General features: G+C 37.7%; 1 protein-coding gene across 31 annotated transcripts in view; it reads left to right on the top strand.

Annotated features, from left to right (window-relative positions):
- The window catches only part of LMBR1 (limb development membrane protein 1), a 212,528-nt gene that overhangs the window by 150,879 nt on the left and 35,815 nt on the right, over positions 1–25,834 (top strand). For 18 of the 31 annotated variants that reach the window (XM_074036473.1, XM_005551278.5, XM_015448346.4 and 15 more), the window contains 6 exons: positions 209–289; positions 5,782–5,858; positions 6,488–6,565; positions 8,758–8,831; positions 9,069–9,159; positions 10,408–10,474. In XM_074036473.1, the coding sequence (XP_073892574.1) occupies positions 209–289; positions 5,782–5,858; positions 6,488–6,565; positions 8,758–8,831; positions 9,069–9,159; positions 10,408–10,474 (468 nt within the window). Of the gene's footprint in view, positions 1–208; positions 290–5,781; positions 5,859–6,487; positions 6,566–8,757; positions 8,832–9,068; positions 9,160–10,407; positions 10,475–13,403; positions 13,462–25,834 lie in introns of those variants that run through there. The other 13 variants (XM_074036471.1, XM_074036469.1, XM_074036468.1 and 10 more) reach the window with 5 other exon arrangements.

Here is a 25,834-nt window from a genome sequence, read left to right as displayed (position 1 = left end):
ACTCTGTGGAAACGTGCAGTGTTTAATCAGCAAGAAGTTTTAATTGGTAAATATATGGATGTGCTTTCCTCTGAATCACAGCAGCATTTGTTTTTCTTTTCAATGAGCAGGATTTGCCATGTGTTATTTTAGATTTTAATTAAAGGGCTACCTGTTCTATAGTGTTAGGGGTTCTGTTTCACTTCTAAATATTTTTTGCTTTGAACAGGGCTGTCTTCATCGGTGGAATGCAACATAATGGAGTTGGAACAAGAACTTGAAAATGTAAAGACTCTGAAGACAAAATTAGGTATTGCACTTTTTTTTTTCTTGACTTGTGTATTGGCCTTGGTTTCTTATTAAAGACTTTACTGTGGTCTGAAATACTAGAACATTTATGAAATCTTTATGTTAAAACTTTCAACCTGCCCAAAATCATTAATAAAGACTATCTTTTAGTTTGGGGGGAGGATAAATTTACATTTATTCACTTTTTTTGGTTTTATATATATACACCAAATGACTGTTCAAAGGTTCAGACGTTCAAAGATGTTGCTCCATTGCCTTCTCACTTTCATTTTTTCTGACAAGTCGTCTGTCATACTTATCTTTTAATGTGTCTTTTTTCTGTATCTGCTTTTAAGATGTCTTTATTATTGATTTTGAACAATTTGATTGTGATATGCCTTAAGAGTAGTTTTCTTCGTGTTTCTTAGAGCTAGGAGTTTATAGTTTTCAACTAATTTGGAAATTTTTTGACCATTACTTCTCCAAATATTTTTTCTTTTCCTCTCATGCTTTCCTTTTTGGGGACTCCAATTACATGTGTTTTAGGCTATAGCTTAAGGATGTTCCTTTATTTTTTAGTTTTTTTTCTTGCTGTGTTTCATTTTGGTTAGTGTCGATAGCTGTGTCTTCACTGTCACCGATCTTCTGCATGTCTGATCTGCCTTTCATCCAGTGGTTTTGCTTTTTTGTTTTTCTGCAGTCTGCAGTTTTCATCTCTAGGGGGTCTGTTTGGGCGTGTTTTGTATCTTCTATTATGTCTCTAATTAACACGTTCAATCTGTGTCCTCCATCTTTGTGAAAATACAGAATACAGACAACACTTACAATGTTTTTGTCTGCTCCTTCTAACGTTTGTGTTACTTCCTGATATGTTTTGATTGATTGATTTTTTCCCCTCATAATCACTAGTATTTTTGTGCTTCTTTGCATGTCTGGAAACTTTTGATTAGAAAATAGACATTTTGAATTTTACCTTGTCAGGTGAGATTTTACCCTTGTTGGGTGCCTCACTTACAGTATTTCTTTTTGTTTTGTTTTGTTTTTTGAGACAGAGTCTCACTCTGTCGCCCAGGCTAGAGTGCAATGGTGCAATCTCAACTCACTGCAACCTCATGTGATCCTCCCACCTCAGCCTCCTGAGTAGCTGGGACCACAGGTGCATGCCATCACAGCTGGCTAATTTTTTGTGTTTTTTGGTAGAGATGGGATTTTGCCATGTTGGCGTTGCTGATCTCAAACTCCTGGGCTGAAGTGTTGTGCCCGCCTTGGCCTCCCAAAGTACTGGGATTACAGGCATGAGCCATGACACCTGGCCAATTTTAGTAGTTCTGTAAGTGAGGAACTTTGTTCTGGAATGCAGTTAAGTTACTTGGAAACAGTTTGATATTATTGTGTCTTGTTCTGAAGACTTTTTAGGCTAGACCAGGGGATCATTGCATCTAGGGCTAAGTATTCCCCGCTACTGAGGCAAGACCCTTCTACAGATTCTTTCCAATGTCCTGTGATTGATGAGGTTCTGTACTGTCTTGTGGGAGAAGCATCTATTTTTTGCCTTCTGTGATTGTCGAGTGTTGTTTCTTTTCATGTTTTGGGGTGGTTCTTTCTTCAGCCATGGGTTGTTTCTTCACATGCCTGAGCTGATATACTTGAGAATTTTTTACTGAATTCTTTACTGAATACTTAAGGGTGACTCTTTGCAGATCCTTGGAGTTCTTTTTCTGTGCTTTAGTCTCCTGTCTGGCACTTTGCTGCACAGACTCCAGCTGACATAGTCTCCCCAGATTCCCATTTCATGCTCTCAAGTCAAGGGATGAGCTGGGCTCAGCTTGTGTTCCTCCTTCCTACATCATGTCCTGGAAACTCTCAAGACAGTAAGCTGGGTCAGAAAGGGCTTGTGTGGTTTGTTTCCTGTGTCTCAGGCATCATTGTTCTTCCACAATCAGATGTCCACTGTCTTGAAAACTGTTGTTTCTTATCTGTGTACTTTTTGGTTTCTTAATTGTTTCAGACTGGATGACAAACATGGTCCCTGATGTTGCTGCAACTTTGGAAGTGGAAGTCGAGTGTTATGTTCTTGAAAATTAGATACGGTGTTCATTTATTTTCATTTCTGTTAATAATAATATATTTCCTGAAGTTACTTCAGTCATCCTGCTGTCGGTGGATATTAGATCTGATTCTAGTTTTTTGCTGTTACAAATAATGTTGCTATAATCATTCTGGTATGTATCTCTTGGTATATATGTTTTTTCAGGGTACATACTAGATATGGAATTACAAGATCATTGTATATGTGCCTGTGCAACTTTTGTAGATAAAGCCAAATGGTTTTCTCACATAGTTGTATTAGTTTGCATTCCTGCTGGGCATGAGTAGGATTCCTGTTGCTCCATATCCTTACCTATACTTGACAATGTTGGACTTTAAAATTTTTACCGACTTAGTGGATGTGAAGTGGTGTTTCATTGGTATTCTAATTCATATGTTCCTGATTTGTATTTTGAGTTTTATGTTTCTAATGTTCATTTAGCTTCTGTTTGAAAAACACAGGTTTGCTGGTAATAGATTCTCTCAGGTTTTGTTTATTGGAAAACATACTAAAAATTTTTGTTTGCTAGTTATCAGCATTGGAAAGATGTCATTCTACTGTCTTCTGGTTTCTGGTTGAAAGTCATGTTGTTGCTCTTTCAAAGGGCTTTAAAGATTTTCCTTTTGTCTCTGTTTAGCAATTTTACTCTGATGTGCTTAGATTTGGTTTTCTTTGTATTTATCTTGAAATCTATGTGTCACTTCATGATGCTGTGACTTGATGTCTTTTATCTGTTTGGGAAAATTCTTGGCCATTGTCTTATCAAATATTGCTTCTGCTCCATTGTCTGTTATTTCCTCAGGCTGCAGTTACACATATGCTAGACTTTTTCATTCTCATATTCTTTTCTGTATTTATCTCCTTTTGTATCTTCATGCTTCAGTCTGATATTTTCTATTGGTCTGTCTTCCATTTTGCTTTCTTTCAGCTATGTCATAACTATTGTCAAAACTATTGAATTTTTCATTTTAGTTACATTATTTTTCAGTTCTAGATTTTGTTTATTTTTTATAGATTTAAATTTACTTGCAAAATTTTCCATTTATCACTTATTTTATTGAATATGTTAATCATTTATTTTAAAGCATCTTTCTGATAAATCCAAAATGTGAATCATCTGGAGGTCTGTTTCTGTTGTCTTTTTTTCCCCTCTTTTTCCATTTATTTATTTATTTATTTGATGGAGTTTTGCTCTTGTTGCCCTGGCTGGAGTGCAATAGCCCGATCTTGGCCTGCTGCAACCTCCGCCTCGTGAGTTCAAATCATTCTCTTGCCTCAGCCTCCCGAGTAACTGGGATTACAGGTACCCGCCACCATGCCCGGCTAATTCTTTGTATTTTTAGTTGAGACGGGGTTTCACCATGTTGGCCAGGCTGGTCTCAAACTCCTGACATAGTGATCCGCCCGCCTTGGCCTTCCAAAGTCCTGGGATTACAGGCTTAAGCCACCGCGCCCAGCCTCTTTTTCCTATGTATGGTAATGTGTAATTGAATGCCAGATATTTCTTATACAAAACTATAGAAACTCTGTATGATGTTTTCTTCTTTTGGGGAGAATGTACTTTTGCTTCTGGCAGACAATTAGAGTAGGGACATATCAGTCTAATCCATTAGACTTGAGATCATTCAAGGCCAGACTTTGGTCTTTATGACGACTGGTCTGTTTTCACTTTGGCCTTCCCTCATACTAGGGTATAGCTTTTCATTGGTCCTAATGGAAAGCCTAGTTGCTTAGTTATTGACTATGATCCCATTTTCTTAATACATTTTAGTTTTTACCTCTCAAGAAACAGGAGCCTGACAGAAGCTTTGCTTGGCTTCTCAGCCTCATAGTTGCATCTTTCTGTTGTTCTTCTCGGCCTCTTAGCCACTGACGTCTTGAAGGGAAAATGGCAGTGTCTGCCAGGCTCACTTCTTTGCCCTTTTCTCTTCTGTATGATCATAGCGTCTCAAATTTTGACTGCGTTGGTACCCCCAAATGCCAATGTCTGTCCTTTTGGCTCTGTTGAGTTTGCTGAAAGGTTTGCTTTAGAATCATTGCCTTTTACCCATTGATTTCTCAACCTCTTGGGTCCGTGCAATTTACATATTGGGAAATGCCTTGCAGCGGAAGGCGTAGTACAAATTGGAGGTCTTAGCTCAGTTCACTTCACAGAATATTGGCCCCTCAATTTTCATTGTCTTGGTAGCTCTCTGATATGTTCATACAGATTTTTTTTAAAATTAAATTTGATTCATCTTTTTCTACTTGTTCTTAGCATGAGGATTGATGTTGTAGGTAAAAGTAGAAGTTTGCTTCCAGCCTTTAGAAAACTAGAAGTGTTTATCTTTGGGATATTAAGAATAGAAGAAGGCCGGGCGCGGTAGCTCACGCCTGTAATCCCAGCACTTTGGGAGGCCAAGGTGGGCAGATCACGAGGTCAGGAGATCGAGACCATCCTTGCTAACATGGTGAAAACCTGTCTCTACTAAAAATACAAAAAATTAGCCAGGTGTGGTGGCGTGCGCCTGTAGTACCATCTACTTGGGAGGCTGAGGCAGGAGAATCACTTGAACCTAGCAGGCAGAGGTTGCAGTGAGCTGAGATCATGTCACTGCACTCCAGCCTGGGAGAGCAAGACTCTGTCTCAAAAAAAAAAAAAAAAAAAGAATAGAAGGGATTTTTATTCATATAACTTTATTCATTCAGATATATATCAATATGTAGATCTATATGAAATACAAATATAGTAGGCCTTCAGTATTCGTGGGGGTCTGGTTTCAGAACCCCCATGGATACCAAAATCTACGTATGATAGAAAATTATTGCAGAACCTGTGACTATAGAAGACCTACTGTATTTCTGTATTTTCAGAGTCAGCTGTATATTAACAATATATTTCCTGAACAATTGAGATGTCTTCTCAGAGCTGAAATTCAAGCATCACAGAATTACTTCTGCTCCGTTCTTTCTTATGAGGCGTTTAATGTAGCAAACTGGGTTTAAAACTCTGATTTCTGGCTGGGTATGGTAGTTCTTGCCTGTAATCCTAGCACTTTAGGAAGCTGAGGTGGGAGGATTGTTTGAGCCCAGGAGTTCAAGACCAGCCTGGGCAACATAGCAAGACCCTGTCTCTACAAAAAATAAATAAAATAAAAAATTAGCCAGGCATGGTGGCACGTACCTGTAGTCCCAGCTACTCAGGTGGGTGAGATGGGAGGATCACTTGAGCCTAGGAGGTTGCAGTGAGCTGTGGCTATACCATTGTGCTCTAGCCTGGGTGACAGAGCAAGGCCCTATCTCTAGTTTTTATAGTTTGTGGAGGTAAATTAAAAGTAATTTGTGTTTTTTCAGAAGAAATTATGTAAAAAACAGATTATAGCATTATGGAATGAAAATGTTAATCTGGAGAAAACTTTGTTTTATTTTGTTTTTCCTTTTAATAGAGAGGCGAAAAAAGGCTTCAGCATGGGAAAGAAATTTGGTGTATCCTGCTGTTATGGTTCTCCTCCTTATTGAGACAGTAAGAATTTATTTACCTGGTTAAATAAAAGCAAATTATGTATTATTTACTTTAGCATTTGAGTATGGCAGCTCCCTCAGATAAATGATTTTTCATAAACTGGTTTTCTATCAACAGGATTAAAATCCATCTATGCCTTTATTTATGAAAATCCAGTAAAGCAAAAATGGAAATTAATGGCAATTAAAAAAAAATTCTGAAGATTATCTGTTTCTTCATGAAAGGAGGAAATTCAGTCTTTGTTTTCATTAAAAATTAAGAAAACAAGGTGTTGCAGATAACCTGCTTTAAATTCTGTGATAAAATATGAAAATTACATTATGAAATTAGTTCTGATAATATTTTACCACTTTTTTAAGTCTGTGGAGTTGCGTGTTTCCAATTGGTGAGATCACTTAGTAGAAGGATCTATGCTACCAGCTTTTGTCACAAGCTTTGAAATTACAATAACTTGCAGAATCTTTTAGAATTTCTTCAGCTCCTGTTTGTAGTCTGATTAGTTTAATATATAGCCTTTTGGTCTTGACTGCTTTCCCTCTATTCTGAAACATATATTTGGTTACCTAGATTTTAATATTTTGTATTGGTAAAAAGTCTTGAGAGCTGACAGTTTGCTGTTTGTCTTGTAGTCCATCTCGGTCCTCTTGGTGGCTTGTAATATTCTTTGCCTATTGGTTGATGAGACAGCAATGCCAAAAGGAACAAGGGTAAAGTAAAATCCTTTAAAATGTCTGTCTTTTGCAAAAGTATTCTATGTCTATACCCTGAGTATTTCAAATAAACTAATGAAAACATTCACCTTTGTGCATGTATATACTTCAAGTTATATGAATTTCTTTATGCAAAGAGCCTTTATAATATAAACTGTGGTTTTTGTGTCTAATTTTTTACTTTGGATTGATAGGGCCTTTTTTCAAGTGTTGGAATTTCCTTTTAGATTTCTTATCAGAGTTTATCTTGATTTTACTGAAATTCATTCAGCTATATGAAATTCCTTTAGCCACAGTCTTGATTCAGATCCCCCGACCCCAGTCTTTCCAGGACCTTGTGCCATCAGTTATTGCCATTGTTGTATTCAGTAACAGCCTCTTCTCCATGAATATAAGCCCACCATCATGCTTCACGTGCCTCATCCTACAGACAGACGAGAAACTACCCTTTTCCACATACAGTCTTATCTTTTTCTTAGTTTTATACTCAAACCCGCTGATAGAACAGGAAGTCACTTACTATACTGACTTCCTAGTCACTTTTAACCCATTTTACTATACCAACAAAACAAGTCCCAAGCCCTGTGGTACATTTTTGTACCCATCCCTCTTAGTGCTTAGTAGAAAATGACTTGTACGTTACAGGAGATCCCTGTGTAATTGTGTAAAAAAATTAAATAATCTTCATCCTTCCTACATGGCTTCTCTTGAGATAGCATAATTCCAAAGCATTATCTCCGTTGTACGTTACAGGAGATCCCTGTATAATTGTGTAAAAAAATTAAATAATCTTCATCCTTCCTACATGGCTTCTCTTGAGATAGCATAATTCCAAAGCATTATCTCTGTTGATCAATAAGCTTTTGTGGGGGAGAAGAAGTAATTTCTTATTCTAACCTATTGCAAGGTTCATGGCTGAGATGCCTATAACAAAAGATTAACAAGAGTAAAGCTGACAAATTTATTTAAGATAAGTTTTACATATCACAGGAGTCTTCAGAAATGAAGAAGACCAGAAAAAACAGAAAAAGCTGTGTATTTTTATGCTCAGGTTTGGTGAAGAGTGGACAGTATTGGGGAAGTATGATTGGAAGACAGGGGTATGATCTAATGATTATAAATGATTATAAATGATATAAACAGGCAAGGCCTGTTCATATTCTTCTCGGTGTGCCTCTCCTCTGGGTGGCGGGGAGGGCTCCCTCGAACGGGGGTCTTATGGCCTGCTTCACAGGAGAAGGGAGGCACATCAGTATGTGACCTTCCTATGTTTTCTCAAATACTAGGCCCCATATTTTGGAGTAGTGTGTCCTGAACCCCATCACCTTCTACTAGCATCATTTATTTATTCTTCAAAAGATTGTCAAAAAGTTATTTTTTATTGGGCTGACTGTAGATGCTTAATTATCCCTGTTGTTTCTATTAGATGTAATCTGTGCTGACCAGTAAAATATTCAGATAGTTTCTTTTATTAGTAATCTTTGAAAATACTGTTCTATTTCAGTAGGGAATGATTTTTTTCAGATTTCATTGTAAAAATATTAACTTTTTTTGTGTTTTCTAAAAGTTCTAGGTAAAGATAGTTTTTGAGATAGGGATAATTGTTTAGGAAAAAATTTATAGCATTACTTTTTAAAAATCGGTGTTAACAGTTTTATCTTTTGTAACTCTGAATTCCCAAGGAAAATTTGGGCAAAAGACACTTTCAGGTATGGGAACAGGATATGCACATTTACTCTCTTTCTACTGTTAGCTTAATTTTGACATACTTTGATTGTGTAATCTTTGTATGTTGTGTAAGCATTCAGATAGCTGTATATCCTATTCTTATTTTTCTATGGTATTTTTAAAAACTCTTTCCCAAAACTATTCAGGATTTTTTTTCCTCAAGTGGCAAGTTGCCCCATTTTATAACAGTAAGCATAATCATGTCATCTTGACAAGTAACTTAAATTACATTTGAGATAAGTAATTTTTCTTGAGCTTATTAAAATTGTTAACATGGTGCCTGAATTTGTTGATGGAATCAGTTTAATGGCATGTCTTGTTGGCCTTTGAAAGTCTAGATGTTATTTCAAAGTAGTAAACATTCATAATTTCAACTGTCTTATATTTATGAAACAGCTGTTTTAGGGAAACCAGTATAATGGTGTCATTGAATTCTGAAAAGTGTCTTTCTCCCACCCCAGGGGCCTGGAATAGGAAATGCCTCTCTTTCTACGTTTGGTTTTGTGGGAGCTGCACTTGAAATCATTTTGATTTTGTATCCTTTCTTTAGCTGAACGTTCAGCCTATCCCCAAATTTTATACCTAGTTTTCTGGGGCAGTGGTTATTTACTAAGACACTTGTCTAGAAGAGAAAACAACAGGCTAGTCTTCCTCAAGCACTTGAAGTGGCTTCTTGTTTTGTTTTTCCTATGGGCCTTAAGACTTTTTGGAGACTGCTGAGAACTTAGGAAACTTGCATTCTGTTGGAGAGTTTTTTCCTTGATTCTCACAGCTATCTTATGGTGTCCTCTGTTGTCGGTTTCTATAGCCTTCGATTTTTTGGAAACTTTACTCCCAAGAAAGATGACACAACTATGACAAAGGTAAGGTAGAGTCTTAGGTGACTGTGGCCTCTCTTGCCTTCCCAGACAGACTGCTTTATTTAATAGTCATCCTGAATGGTTCATTTGCAGTGATAGGTATTTGTTTGTAAGTTGCGTAAACACAAACTGGAAGATTTTCGAAATGCTGAGTGAGTGGGAAAGGGATGTACCCTGTTTAATTTGGATGGCGTCCATTCACTGTAAATGCAAAGAACTGCAGAGCTTGTTAACTAGCTATAGAAGACCCCTGAAAGGACTCCTTTTCCTCTAAAGAAAGCGTATTGCTAATGAGTAACTTGGATTGTGCTAACTGTACTTCAGAGAGCTTGTTTGAAGTCTGAAGAACTTAGTTGCTACAAGTAGTAGAGACAAAGTATTTCAAATTTGAATAATTAAAGTAAGACGGAAGAGTTCTACTCAGAAACGTTTTGTAGTCTGAGGCTAATTTGACTTTTTCCACAACATGTCATTGGCTTCAGAATAAAAAGGCTGTTGCCGTATATAGTGACTGAATCTTTATAAAATATTCCCATAGGCTGACAAAGAAGAATAACTAATAAGAGCTGAAAGCTTGTTTTGTTTTTATTTTATATTTTTAGCCTACTTGAAGGGGAGAAGTTATTTTACACACACACACACACACACACACACACACACAGCTATTTCTTTAAACTTAATAAGTAGTTGAGGTATTTAGTATCTAATTTAAGTGATCATAAATATTAATTAGTATTTTCAACTCCTCTTATTTACTATGGAAGAATAAACATAGGATGCGTTATTACAAAAGTTTAGAGGTTTTGGATTTCTGGTGCTTTTTAAATCTTATAATAAACATTAGAAATAGATGTGATAAAAGAGATCTTAAGCAATAATCTGGCCTTAAAAATGTAGTCCGAAGTCTCCAATATGTTAATTATTTGTTACTTGACAGGCAGAGCCTTTTGAAACTAACAACTGCAATCAGTAATGTAAAATGCATTATCTAGGTGTCAAGTAATTTAAGTATTCTATAACTATATTTGTGCTGGCTACTGTAAACATCTTCTAGAACTTACAGATATAACCTTATTTATTTTAAAAGTGTGTTTTTCTTTGAAAATTCTGTACTGAATAGTAAGTATCATTAAGAAGTCGGCAAAGTACACTAGGTAACTAGAATGCACAAGAATTTCTCAGAATGTTACTGGGTTTGATTGTCATCCTGCTGTTTAACTGCCCAATATTCTTTCTCATTTCTCATAACAGATCATTGGAAATTGTGTGTCCATCTTGGTCTTGAGCTCTGCTCTGCCTGTGATGTCGAGAACACTGGGTAAGTTTCATTGAGAAATTTTCACTTAAAGATCCATGTTTTTAAAAACTGTCTTTACTGAACTTATTTAACTTTTACTTTCTAAACTTTTTCATAAAGATTACCTTTGAAATACAGTGTTTCTTCCTACATCATTTTACACCTTTGCTTCTGTACTTTATGTATAGGGGCATACCAAGACCAATACTTTTACCAAATAAAGACCGTTTATTTTTTACACACTTAAAAGCATTCTTTCTCCAAACAATGGGCTGGTTTTTTGTTGTGTTTTGTTTTTACTGACACATTCATAAGTTAGGCTTTTGAGTCCTCTAGTGAGGAAACTACATTAAACTAATTTTTCTATATAAAAGTTTTTAAGCATTTATAATTTAGTATGGTTTAAAAAATTGAACATTTGTAAATTATTTTAAGCTGCTTTGTGTCCACGAAATAGAGGTGAAAGCAGTGTAATCTCTGAGAACACACTCTGATTCAAAGGACACCCTTGAGAGTTCCTACTTGTCTGTCATTCATTCCTGTCATTTTCTTAATGTTTCAGTTTATGGAGAATTTGATAATCTTTTAAAAGAAAAACAGATTTTCACTTTGTCATTGAAATAGTTGAGTAAGTCTTCCTTTAGTCGCCTTTTATAAAATGCTATCGTAGACCATATTCTCAGTTCTTCACTAAATATTATTTCAGACAAAAATTTTCATTAAGCATTTCTATCTAATTCTCTAGACTTAGGTTTTGACTTAAGAGTGCACACAAATGATCGGAAAATTTCGGTCATTAAATTTTAGCTACTTGCTCATAACAAAAATTGCTGGTAACTTTGAGTTGCTTTTGCATTAGCTCTCATATTGCCTCCATTATTTATTGAAGACTTACAGATATCAGGGATGCAGGCTGTGCAAAGAAAGTAGAAGCTTTGTAGTTATCTTCATAATTCTTACAAAGGATTTCATGTTTGTAATAGAAAACAAAATTAAAGTGTAAATGTAAAGGGACCACTGTTCCATAAGCTAATAAAAAACTGGTGTGTGTAATAGTCTTATTTCTTTTGTGTTTGCTTTATAGGACTTGTTATTGTTTTGACATCTGCTTATGTGAATCTTGAAAATGCTGAAAGTATGCTCTTTAGCAACCTGATTTGATGTTAAATGTTATCATTTATATTATGAGTCTATTAAATAATTTCTGTTCTATTTCAGCCAGCCTATCATTTTAATACTTATGAAACTCATTCACTGTACTGTTATTTAAGATTGATTGCTAATCATTAATATATACTGATTTTATGGAAGAAAATTACATGCTGAGTATAGTTTTGATACAAAGAAAACAAACTAATGGTAAAATTTACTTTTTGAAGGCCAACAAATTAAATTCCAGAGTAGTTTGCCATAGAGATAAATAAAAAGAAAAAAAAGAAAAATGGAACAATTAAAATGCAGCTAACAAATGCCTGGACCCAGCTGTCCAAACAGGATTAATGGAGTGCATTAGGGTACAGTGAGTCATGTGGTGCTTTGCAAAATATCAACACGCACTGCATTACATGTTATGCCCAGTGGCACTGAATAGATGAAAAGAAATAAATACGTTAAACAGATTCATAGAGGCTTTTCACAGTATTAAAAAAGCAAATTTCTAGACTAAAAGAAAAAGCTTTATTTTAGCATTATGGGAAATGCAAACTAGAGAGTTACTTTGTAATTCCTCTATTAACCCTTTAGAATTGAGTCTTTGATTTTAAGAAGATAAAATATAGAGAATTGTCATGAATATTATCCTAGTGTATAACAGGATTTTGATTTACCAGCTGAAAAGCTTATAAGACTAGAATAGAGGATGTATTTAAGCAATCAGATTCCAAGCTGTGACATTTTTCAGTCTTTCTTGTCGCCTCTCTCAAGGAAACCCTGACCTTAGTGTGGTCTCCTTTGCTCCTGTGAAATCAGCCAGCAGCGCCCCATCACTTACAATGAAATGAGAAATGCAATAACAAGAAAAATCATATTTTACCTCTATATATGTAATTTCTCTATTATTTCAACAGTTTTTTAGTGAAGAGTATAAATTTGGTTGCAAATTGACATACATTGAGTCTACTATAAAAGAAATAATTTGGTGATGTTTTCGCTTCAAAAATGAAAGTGTTCAGTGGACATGTTTCCTTTTTAAACCTTTGCCCACTGTTACTGTTGCTGCATCACAGGCTTTAGGGTTAAGTACATGGTGTGATATCACATATTTATTATTATTAAATAATTCCTTTTAAATAGCTTGTATATTTGAATGAAAAATTTGGTACTAACTGGAAAATCACTACTGAGTAAATTTCATAAGCATATTACTTGCCACAAAGAATTAAGTTGTGAAAAAAATTTTGACCATGTATTCTTAGTTAAATTGAATTAGTATAAATGATGGTTTTATTTTTCATAGGAAACACAAAGAATCCGTACTTAAAATTTTTTATTAGAACCCTGCAAAAGTCATGCCATGTAAATGAATATATTTTTCAAAACATTGTTTGGCTGCCTGTTTATACTTAAGTTTTCAGAATCTAAAATTTGGGGAGATTTGATGTCTATATTTTTAGTAAACAATTTACTATGTCGTTTAATAGACTCTGAGGGTGATTAAAGGAGGTGTTTGCAAACAAGGTGAAAATAGAACAAGATCAAACTAATTATCTATAGATGTCCAAACTTCTGTGCAGTAAAATATTTTAAATGTTGCAATGAATTTTATAAGAATAGATTCTGTGTGATTGCTGATATGTTCTTTATTATGCTTAATCATGAAACAATTGAGAGGTTGACTTTTTTGTGTTATTCTTTATTTGAATTCTCCTTTAAAGAGGAAAATTTTTTGCAAATGCAAATGATAGTTTTTGAAATGCTTTTAATAATTTCTATATTGTAATTCTTTTTGCAGTTATTTTTCATCTTGGAAGCTCTTTCTATAACTTGTAAGTTATGTAGGGTCCAAATACAATTTGTTTTTAATGTACTTATGGTAGTAAAACAAAAACACTCTTTCAAATCAGCTTGAATTTATTTTCAGTATTTTCACGTATTTCTCATCTGGGTTCCATATAGTCTATTATCTTACAGGAGGTAAAGTAGATTATTTTTTGCTTCTTGATGAAGGGACCTTGTTCCATAACTGGTCTTTTTTGGAGAGGTCTTTATTTGGGGTTTTGGTAATCCCTGTTTATCTTTACCCTGAGCTTTCTCTAGCTCTTGTTGTGAAACAGAAATAAACAATGCTTTCACAGAGGCTTAGCAATGACGAATGTGAAATGGAAGTATGAATCATATATTCCTAATTATGACATTGATATAAAAATAATTTCAATCTCTATATTGAAAATTTCTCACCAAAAAGTATATATGATTTTATTATATTCAGATACATTATAGAAAATAATAAATGAATAACATGAATTAACTTTTGGTTGATTACTAATGTTCTTCTATCTGAGCAATAAGCTTATATATGCAGTTGAGATTTTTAAGAATAAAGAATTCCTAAAAATATTTTGTGCCAAATGTCTAAAACAGTTAAGAGAGCAGCTTATGATCCCACCCTAAAAACTCATATTCCTGGTATCTGCGAAATGTGTTTCTTGACAGTACACTTCTTTCAGGGCACACAGCCCTGTCTGAAAAAATGTCTGTCGGTCACACATACCTAAATTTAGTCACCTGTTGATATTCAGCTACTTTAAATTTACTTTGTTATAATTTTCATGGGGAAAGTAATTTCCTTTATTACTGTTTAACTGGAGGGAGCCTTAAGAGGTAATTTGAAAAATGTTACATTAAAATGTTACAATTAAAACTAGACAAATTATGGAAAGGGTCTAATTTGTCCTAAGAATAACGACCTCCAAGCTATCTGAGTATTCTTTTTTTTTTTTTCTATTCTGAAACAGAGCCTCATTCTGTTACCCAGGCTGGAGTGCAGTGGCACAATCATAGCTCACTGCAGCCTCACCTTCCTGAACTCAAGCGTTCCTCCCACCTCAGCCTCCCGAGTAGCTGGGACTACAGGCACGCGCCACTATACCTGGCTAATTTTTTGTATTTTTTATAGAGATGGGATTTTGCCATGTTTCCCAGGCTTGCCTCACATTCCCAGGCTCAAGTGATCCACCTGCCTTGGCCTCCTAAAGTGCTGAGATTACAGGTGGGAGCCACGTGCCTGGCCTTGCTGAGTATTTTCTTTTTTCTTTAATCCTTTTTTTTTTTTTTTTGAGATGGAGTCTTGCTCTGTTGCCCAGGTCGAAGTGCAGTGGTATGATCTCGGCTCACTGTAACCTCTGCCTCCTGGGTGAAAGCCGTTCTCCTGCCTCAGCCTCCCAAGTAGTTGGGATTACAGGCGCCTGCCACCATGCCTGGCTAATTTTTGTATTTTTAGTAGAGACGGGGGTTATACCATATTGCCCAGGCTGGTCTCGAACTCCAGACCTCAAGTGATCCACCCGCCTTGGCCTCCGAAAGTGCTGGGATTACAGGTGTGAGCCACCGTGCCTAGCCAGGCTGAGTATTCTTAATAATACATATGCACAGTCATTCTGAGATAGATGAACAGATTATCTCATTTGTAGGAAATTGTATTTTTAATTTTTAATGATTTAAGTGAATGCATAAATAAATAGTCCTGATAAAGAATACTAAAAATTAGAGATCTGTCCACCACTTCTAATTCCAATCTCCTCTTCCAAGTTTCCAGAAATGTCTTTGGATTACAGCTTTTCACACCTTTTCCTGTGCATATGTATACGTGTGTTTGCGTGTATATATGTGCACTTTGTAGAAAATTTAAAAATCTCACCTGAGTATTACTTTGTTGCTAATTCTTTTGTTGGCATTCTCCTTCTTTCTGATGATTCGTAACTTCATGTGCTGCCTAGAGGGAGTTAAAAGAAGAAAATGTTTTCAAATAATTTCCTTTATCAGATCTCAGTCACATCAGCATTAATTTCTAACCAAAAGAGAGTTACAGAAAGAGATAATTAAATGTTTGCCAGTGACCTTGCAACTGCCTAATTCTATGGATTCTGTTTTTAATTTCTCCGTGCCATTTACTGTTTGTAATTTCACCCCCCAAATTTTGTCTGTCTTCATCTCTGGTCACTTCTCCTCTCTTTTTCCCTCCTCCTTCTCTGGCCACTCCTTAGCTGTGTCTTTTACTGCTCCTCAACTGCCACCCATTCACTTGCCCCCAGATCGAGACCTCCAAACCACCACCCAACCTAAGCTAAAACAGAGAAATCTAGCTCTGTGCTACTTGTGGGTGTCCTCCTGCCACCTCACACTGGTCATTTCTAAAACAGAACCTGTCATTTCTCTCTCACCTATATTTCCTTTCAGTCTCTGGGACACTTTCTATCCAAGTGGTCAAACCAGAAACTTGAGACTTATGGTAAATGCCTCCACCTTCTGCGCCAGTACCCCATAGCAGTACTCGCTTTCATCTTGGTGATATTTCTCACATCTACCTCTTTTTTCTGAAACAAGATTTAGCTCTATTGTCCAGGCTGGAGTTCATTGGCACAGTCATTCACGGCTCACTGCAGCCTCCACCTTCTGGGCTCAAGTGATCCTCCCACCCCAGCCTCCCGAGTAGTTGGAAAAACAGGTGCCCACCATCATGCCCAGCTAACTTTTTAATTTTTTGTAGAGATGGGGTCTCACTCTACTACCTGGGCTGGTCTTGAACTCCTGGGCTCAAGTGATCCTCCCTGTAGGCCTCCCAAAGCGTTGGGATTACAGATGTGAACCACCGTACCTGGCCTCACATCTACCTCTTTCTTCTCATTTTCCTTTTTAAAGAGTGAAAAGAGTCAGACTTGTATAGCATAAAAAGCAGAGAGCTGAGTATATGATTTTCGTATTTTTTTGTGAGAGTAGTGTTCGTGAAGTAGATTCTGAGCGGATGTCTATGTCTTTTGAGAAGGATGGAGAAAGAAGACATCAAACCAAACCAAAAGAAATAAGCACGTATTTAGGTTTCCAAGTGAGAAAGTGTGACTGAAACATACCCTGGAGACCCATCTCTGGAGAGCTTTCCTCAGGAAGATCACAGCCAGTTACCATCCACACTGGAGGGCTTAGTTGTGCACTTCTTTGAAAATTAGCACATAAGGTTCTTTCTTGGACTCTAATTATCATTCTCTTTCACTGGATTTTAGTTCGTCTTCAAGTTCACATACTCTAGTTTTGGACGACTAAATTTAAATTGCCTCCAGATTAGAACAAAATGAAATTGTTGCATGTAAATCCTCATGACTAAAATCGATTCAGTATTTGCAAATATAGTTTTCCATCTTTAAGCTTTGATTCCCATTGTTTCCATAGCCTTCTCCCATTCACCTTTCTCTGTCTATCCAAATCTTTTTTATTCTCGGAGGCAGAGTGAGATCCTGCATCACACATGAAGGTGTCTCAGAGTCTTGCACTTTCAACCTTGTATTATACGTACCTATCTGTATTGACTTTCTCATGAAACTTTATGTTCTTTAAAGGACGAGACTATATTTTCTGTGTCTTTTTATTTTTCACAGCATCTAGTTAATAAGTATTTTTGATGTCAAGAATTTTGATGTCGGTGGGTGCCACCATGTTGAGTGTATACTGTGTTCTAGGATAGATGAACTAAGATACTCCATTTGTCTTGCTTTTGCCCTGGTGGTCTTCATTTCCATATTCTAAGCTTTTCTGACCAGATATTTTGGTTTTACTATTAATATTTTAGACGACCATTACAACAATACCCAAGAGGTAGAAACAGCCAAAGTGTCCATCATTGGATGAGTGGATAATCAGATTTTGGTACATAAACAAAATAATGGAATATTCAGCTATAGGAAGGAGTGGCATCTAAGTGAAATAAGCCTGTCACAAAAAGGCACCTCTTTACAAGTGTGACTCCACTTGTAAGAGGTATCTAGAGTAGTTCATTTCATGAGTTGCCAGGAACTAGGGTGAGGAGGAATGGGAGTTCTTGTTTAATGAGTATAGATTATTCATTTTTTAGGATGAAGAGAATTCTGGGGATGGATAGTGCTGATGGTGAATATACTTCCTATCACTGAACTGTACACTTAAAAATGGTTAAATCGGTCAATTTCATGTTATGTGTATTTTATCACAATTAAAAAAGAAAAACGATAACTAAATGGGTACGTACTACAACATGAATGGACCTTGAAAATATTATGCTGATATATTGTACGATGCCGTTTCTGTGAAACGTCCAGAATAGGAAAATCCATAGACAGAAAGTGGATTTCTTTGGAATACACCCAAAGCCCTTGAACTGTTTATTTTTGAATGGTTAGTTTTATGTTATGTGCATTTCACTTCAATAAGTTATTTTTTGGCTGGGCGTGGTGGCTTACACCTGTAATCCCAGCACTTTGGGAGGCTGAAGCGGGCAGGTCACTTGATGCCAGTAGTTCAAGACCAGCCTGGCCAACGTGGTGAAACCCCATCTCTACTAAAAATACAAAAACTAGCCAAGCATGGTGGTGTGTGCCTGTAATCCCAGCTACTCGAGAGGATGAGGCAGGAGAATCACTTGAACCCGGGTGGCAGAGACTGCAGTGACCTGAGATTGCGCCACTGCACTCCAGCCTGGGTGACAGAGCGAGACTCTGTCTCAAAAAAAAAAAAGAGGTAATTTTTTGGTAAGGATTTTACTCAGTAGATACTCAGTAAATATTTGTCCTCTTCTCTGTGTCCTTGGCGTGGCAATCTAATGCCAGGGCCTGATTGTTTTTAGTAAGTCAGCCTTTACGTGTTTGCATTTGCCTTCTCAGTGCCATGTGCCTGATGAGGGAAGAGGGATCAAGTGGAAGAACCTTTGAAAGTCGCCTTTCTGGTGTGTGGAGTCCTAACCTGGGGCACCTCCTCTGTCCCTTCTCTCCATTCAGAGTCTACTTGTTATTTAAGGGCTAGTTCAATCCCCACCACACATACACATGCACAGTGAAGGTGTGATCTTGTCATTTCCCTGCTCCAAATCCTGCAAAGACGTTTGTCATTCAAATACTGTACAATTTCCTTAAGGTAACATGTAAGATCTATACCTGACCCCTGTCTGTATCTCTTGCCATTCCAAACCTCACATTCTGAGCCATTATTAATAAAGACATAATCTTCAGGTGTGTTAGAAACAAAGTATGTCTGCTGTGCCTTCTATGCATTTGAACACATTTTTTTGTTTACTGTGAGTAATTTTCTTCACCAGCTGTTCTCCATCAAAACCTAACATGTCATTCAAGACTCAGCTCAGCCATGAACTCCACCAGTGAAGTTTGCCATGAGGCATCTCCCGAGCACTCTCATAACACTCAGTGCAGTTCTCCATTTATCTACCAGTTCACTTATCACATTATATCCTAATGGCTTTTCTTTTCCTGCATAAAGCTGTATGCTCCTTGAAGAAAGGGATGGCGTGCCACACAATGTTTAGCACACATATGCGGTGGGAGACTTACACACTCTCGCTTCCCATTTCACTTAACTGTTTGTATATAGACATTTGGCCATACTGGAAATATTGCATTGTTTAAAAAGTCTTGTCTTCCTAGGAAGGCTGTCAATACCATGAAGAGAATAAATGTCTTACATACTTGTTTTGTAGCTTCTGTAGTATATGCACAGTACAATGTAGGAATATGGTAGGGACTCAAAAATTCTTTAAAAATTTAACTTATAACACAAAAACAAATACAGAAAATATAGAGTGTCTAAATAAATAATTGGTACAGCTATACATTAATATATTAATGCATGATATTGGGTATATAGTCTGAAGTCTAGTAAATACATTTTAACGGCTTTATTGAGGTATAATTGACATACAACAAACTGCACATTTAAAGTGACAATTTTATACGTTTTCACTTGTACATACACCTGTAGAACCACCACTGCCATCAAGATAGTGAACATATTCATCACCCCCAAACATGTCTCGCCTCGGACTTCGCTCGTGTTCCCCTGTCCACCATCATCTCCAGGCAGCCACTCACTTGCCTTTTTTTTTTTTTTTTTTTTTCCGAGACAAGTTTTTTAGAGCAGTTTTAGGTTCACAGCTAAATTGAGAGAAAAGTGCAGAGATATCACATGTACCTCCTATCCCCCACATGCAGAGCCTTCCCTGTTACCAACATCTCCCACCAGAGGGGCACGTTTGTTACAGTTGATGCACCTACATTGACACATTATCACCCAGAGTCCAGAGTTTACATTCGGGTTCATTCCTGGTGTTGTACGTTCTTTGGGTTTGGGCAAATGTATGATGTCCCATATCCACCATTATGGCATCACGCAGAGTAGTTTTACTGCCCTAAAAATCCTCTGTGCCCTGTCTGTTTATCCCTCCCTCTCTCTCTGACCCCTGGCAGCCACTGATCTCACTGTCTCAGTAGTTTTACCTTTCCCAGTCATATAGTTGGAATCACACAGTATATAGCCTTTTAAGCTAGGCTTCTTTCATTTAACGTATATTTAGGGTTCTTCCATATCTTTTCATGGCTTGATAGCTCGTATCTTTTTAACGTTGAATAGGATTCCACTCTCTGGATATACCACAGTTTAATTTATTTTTATATAAATTTATGGGGGTACAAGCGCAATTTTGTTGCATGCATAGATTGTGTAGTAGTGTAGTCAGGGCTCGTTGGGTGTCTGTCACTTGAATAATGTACAGTATACCCATTAAATAATTTCTCATCATCCAGCCTCCCTCCTACCCCATCGCCTTTTTCAGTCTTCATTTTCTATCACTCTGCACCCTCCATCCATGTGAATACGTGATTTAGCTCCCATCTATAAGTGAGAACATAACAGCATTTGTCTTTCTGTATCTGACTTGTTTCACTTAAGATGATGATTCCACTCATGTTGTTGTGAAATATGTGATTTAATTCTTGGCTCTGGTTGGATTATATTCCATTGTGTATATATACCACATTTTCTTTATCCAGTCATCCATTGATTGGCACTTAGACTGATTCCATATCTTTGCTTTTGTGATCAGTGCTGCTATAAACATATGAGTGCAGGCATCTTTTTGATAGAATGATTTATCTTCTTTTGGGTAGATACCCAGTAGTGGGATTGCTGGATCAGATGGTAGTTCTATGTTCAGTTATTTGAGCAATCTCCATACTGTTTTTCCATAGAGGTTGTAATAATTTACATTCCCACCAACCGTATATAAGTATTCCCTTTTTTCTGCATCCTCTCCAACATTTGTTGTTTTTGTACTTTTTACTAGTAGCCATTCTGACTGATGTATGTATCACATAGTGGTTTAGTTTGCATTTCTCTGATTAGTGATGTGGGACGTGGTTTCATATGCTAGTTGGCCATTTGTATGACTTCTTTCAAAGTCTGTCTTTTGCCCGCTTTTTCAAGTGTGTCCTTTGCTCACTTTTTAATGAAGTCATTTTGTTGTTGTTGTTTGTAGGGAGACCCCCTGAAACTATTGCTACGGAATAAAAGATGAAATGCTCCTGATTATTGTAAATACAAAACTGCATGCAGGATTGTGTAAAGACAATGCCAGGTTGGGCTGCCAGAATGAGCCAACCGCGTGTGATCTGCTTCCCCCTGCAGAGAGCCTGTGAACGGGTGTGCAGTCAGGGAGGTTTCACATCACCAAGATTCCTATCCCAGAAAAGCAGATGTTCATAGCTCTGGGAATGGAATGCGAACCTCGTGGAGAGCCTATAAACAGACGCATGGGGGGCGCCTGTCCATATGGATAAGATAGGGCTATAAACGCCCTCAGCTTGCTGCAGCTCTTCTAGGCCTCTTTAGGGTTAAGGCATACTCCCTTCTGAGAAATTCTGGTCTAACCGGGTGTCTAACTTCACGTCCTGTTTCTATGAATTATTTGTAACCAGCATTTGCTGCAACTGTTACTGCTGATTAATATTTTGCTAATCATAGGTTATTGGAAAGACTGTGTTTCTGTTTTAAGGCTCTGTTAGAAATTACTGATGCACACACTATACTGTAAATTCTTATCTCTGTATACTGTACTTCTGCATACAGATGTTATGTTAAAGAATTATTACTTCATCCCCATGAGACCATCTCACCTCATAATCAAATGACACTAAATCCCTCACTAATCTACCCCCGCCCTCACTAAACTTAATAGTAAGTGCTGGCATATCCAGTGCATTGTTGGCACCACGGGACCAGAAGGCGGTGACCCCCCTGGACCCAGCTTTCACTATCTTGTGTGTGTCTGTTATTTCTCGACCTGCTGATCCACCTGGGAACAAAGAGAGAGCCCCGTTGCATTGTGGGCTGCTGGCCAGATCCCGCAATAGTTCATTGAGTTGTTTGCATTCCTTGTAAATTTCGGATATCAGTCTTCTGTTGGATGCATCATTTGCAAACATTTTCTCCCATTCTGCAGGTTATCTGTTCACTCTGTTGATTATTTTGCTGTGCAGCAGCTTTTTAGTTTAATTAAGTTCCATTTTTTTTTTTGCTTTAGTTGTCTGTGCTTTCGAGGTCTTAAGTCATGAATTCTTTTCCTAGACCAATGTCCAGAAGAGTTTTCCTAGGTTTCCTTCTAGTATTTTTATAATGTCAAGTCTTACATTGAAGTCTTTATTCCATTTTGAGTTGATTTATATATATGGCAAGAGATAGGGGTCCAATTTATTTTATCTGCATATAGCAATCCAATTTTCCCAACACCTTTTATTGAAAAGGGTGTCCTTTTTTCAGTGTATGTTTTTGTCAGCTTTGTCAAAGATTGGTTGGCGGTAAATAAGTGGCTTTATTTTTGGTTTCTCCATTCTGTTCCATTGATATTTGTATCTGTTTTTATACCAGTACCATACTCTTTTGGTTACTGTATCCCTGTAGTATAATTTGAAGTTAGGTAAGTTGATGCCTCCAGCGTTGTTCTTTTTCCTTAGGGTTGCTTTGGCTATTCATGCTGTTTTTTGATTCTATATACATTTTAGGGTAGTTTTTTTAATTATGTGAAAAATGACATTGGTATTTTGGTAGGGATTGCATTGAATCTATAGATTGTTTGCAGTAGTGTGGTCATTTTAACAATATTAATACTTCTGATTCATGAGCTTGGGATGTTTTTCCATTTGTTTGTGTTATCCACAATTTGTTTCGTTAGTGTTTTTTGTAGTTTGTTTGTTTGGTTGTTTTTTTGAGACAGAATCTCACTCTGTTGCCCAGGCTGGAGTGTAGTGGCGCAATCTTGGCTCACTGCAAACCTCCATCTCACAGGTTCAAGCGATTCTCCTGCCTCAGCCTCCCAAGTAGCTGAGACTACAGGTGCATGCCACCAAACCCGGCTAATTTTTTGTATTTTTAGTAGAGAGGGGGTTCCACCATGTTAGCTAGGATGGTCTCGATCTCATGACCTCGTGATCCGCCCGCCTTGGCCTTCCAAATTGCTGGGATTACAGGTGTGAGCCACCGCGCCCAGCTTGTAGTTTTTTTTTTTTGAGATATCTTTCATCTCCTTGGCTAAATATTCTCCTAGATATTTCTTTGTTTTTCTCCTTCATTTATGAAGCTTAGTTTTGCTGGATACAAAATGCTTGACTGACAATTATTTTGTTTCAGGAGGCTACAGATAAGAACCCCAATCCTTTCTGGGTTTTAAGGTTTCTGCTGAAAAATCTGTTAATCTGATAGGTTTTCCTTCATAGGTTACCTGATGCCTTTGTTTCATACCTCTTAAGATTCTTTCCTTCATTTTGACTTTAGATAACCTGATGACTGTGTGCTTGGGTGATGATCATTTTGTGATGAATTTCCCAAGTGTTCTTTGAGCTACTTGTATTTGGACGTTTATATCTCTAGCAAGGTCAGGAAGTTTTCCTCAGTTATTCCCTCAAATAAGTTTTCCAAACTTTTAGATTTCTCTTCTTCCTCAGGAACACTAATTATTCTTAGGTTTGACCATTTAACATAATCCCAAATTTCTTGGAAGCTTTGTTCATTTTTTTAAAATTCTTTTTTCTTTGTCTTTGTCCGATTGGGTTAATTTGAAAGCCTTGATTTTGAGCTCTGAAGTTCTTTCTTTTACTTGTCCAGTCTACTGTTGAAACTTTCCAGTGCATTTGGTATTTCTCTAAGTGTGTTTTTCATTTCCAGAAGTTGTGATTGTTTTTTCTTTATGATACCTATTTCTGTGAAGAATTTTTCATCCATATCCTGTATTGTTAAAGTTTCTTTAAATTGGTTTTCACCTTTCTCTTGTATCTCCTTGAGTAGCTTGATAATCAACCTTCTGAATTCTTTATCTGGCAATTCAGAGATTTCTTCTTGGTTTGGATCCATTGCTAGGGAGCTAGTGTGATCTTCTAGGGGTGCTATAGAACCCTGTTTTGTTATATTACCAGAATTACTTTTTTGATTCCTTTTCATGTGGGAGAGTAGTTCATTGGAAAGGTCTGGAACTCAAGGCCTGCTGTGCAGATTCTTTTGTTCCACTGGGTGATCCCTTGATACGGTGTTCTCCCCCTTCCCCTAGGGATGGGGCTTCCTGAGAGCCAGCCTGCAGTAATTGTTACTGTTCTTCTGGGCCTAGCCACCAGTAGGGCTACCAGGCTCTGGACCAGGGCTGGGGAATGCCTGCAAAGAGTCTTATGATGTGGTCTGTCTTCAGGTCTTCTAGCTGTGGATACCAGCATCTGCTTTGGTGGGGTTGGCAGGGGAGTAATGGAGACTTTGTGAGAGTTCTTGATTATAGACATGTTTAGTATGCTGGCTTTCTCAAATGCTGGTGATGGCAGGAGTGAAAGTGTCATGTGGAGAAACTCAGGACCTCTGGTTAGCCAGAATGTTTCAGGCAGTGGAATTAGCTTTTGTTTTCTCCTTCCTGGGAGCAGGGTTATTCTGTTATGAGTTGCTGTAATGGCCTGAGTTGGTTGCCCAGTTGGTTGGCCTCGCTTTCAAGAGAGTGCCAGCTGCCATAGTAGTAGAGGCATCTAAGCTCGCCTCAGGTTGGCCAGGGTAAGTATTCTGGTGTCTCAGGCGATGGGTGGGGCCATAAAGCTCCCAAGAATTTATGTTTTTTGTGTTCAGCTACCAGGGTAGGTAGAGAAATACCATCAGCTGGGGGCACGGTTAGGTGGGTCTGGATTCTGATTCTCCCTGGGCAGGGCTTGCTGCAGCCACTGTGGTTGTTGAGGGGTGGTTCTCAGGCCAATGGGGTTTTGTTCCAGAGGGGATTGTGGCCACCTGTGCTGTGTTACATAGTTTGCTAGGGAAGTGGGGGAGAGCCAGTAGTGAAAGGCCTCATCTAGCTCCCACACAGTTGGCAAGGCTGGTCTCTCTTCTGCAGTGTCTACCTCAGACCTTGCCCCAGGCCATAAGCTTCCCCACTGAGAAAGCAAGCATGGCCTTCAGGCTTTGCCCTTCCCCATCTGCCCGCACTGTTGGAGGTGGCTTCTGCGCTCGTATCTGCAGCAATTCCCATTTGTACCCTGCCCCCCCCCCACCAGATTCTGCTCAAGAAATTCTGCTCAAGAACATCTGTGCCCAGTCAAAATTATTACAGATTTCAGTTGGAAGCTTCTTTCATCCTGTGACCCCACCCTAATTCCGCTGGCTGCCTTCCTCAAGGGCCCCTGTGAGATACAGTCAGGGATGGCTTCCCTGGGCTTGAGCTGGAGACTGGGAGTGCCTACAGGGCTCTTCCTGCCACTGATGCTACTTTGATTTTTCGTGTGGCTCCCTAAAGCTATTTCACCTCTAAGTAAGGTTAAATCCTTTTCCCATTATCTGGATTTTCAGCTACCACAGTGAGGATGTGTGTTCAGAGGCAGGTTTTCCCCACCTCACACACTGGGAACTCAGTTTTTTGCCTGCGTCTCATGGAATTTGCAGTGGTATGCTGCTTCTTGCAAAGGATTTGTGAATTCTTTCAGTTTTCCTGGTACATTCTACAATGGTTCTCGGAGCAAAAGTTCACGATGTGAGTCTCTGCACGCTGTTCTGTCCTTCCGAGCGGGAACTGCACGTTAGCCCTGCCTCCCATCTGCCATCTTCCTCCAATTTTTTTTTTTTTCTGGCTATTGTAAACGGGATTGCCTTCTTGATTTCCTTCTCAGCTAGATAGTAGTTTTTTTTTTTTTTTTTCTTTTTGGTATAGAAATGCAACTGTTTTTTGTACATTGATTTTGTATCCTGAAACTTTACTGAATTTATCAAATCTAAGAGTTTTTTTGTGGGGGGAGTCATTAGGTTTTTCTAGATAGAAGATCATATCATGAATGAACAGGGATAACTTAACTTCCTCTTTACCAGTTTGGGTGCCTTTTGTTTCTTTCTCTTGCCTGATTGCTC

Source organism: Macaca fascicularis, chromosome 3 (assembly GCF_037993035.2).
Source record: "Macaca fascicularis isolate 582-1 chromosome 3, T2T-MFA8v1.1".
NCBI lineage: Eukaryota > Metazoa > Chordata > Mammalia > Primates > Cercopithecidae > Macaca > Macaca fascicularis.
This window is presented reverse-complemented; position numbering and strand designations above follow the sequence as displayed.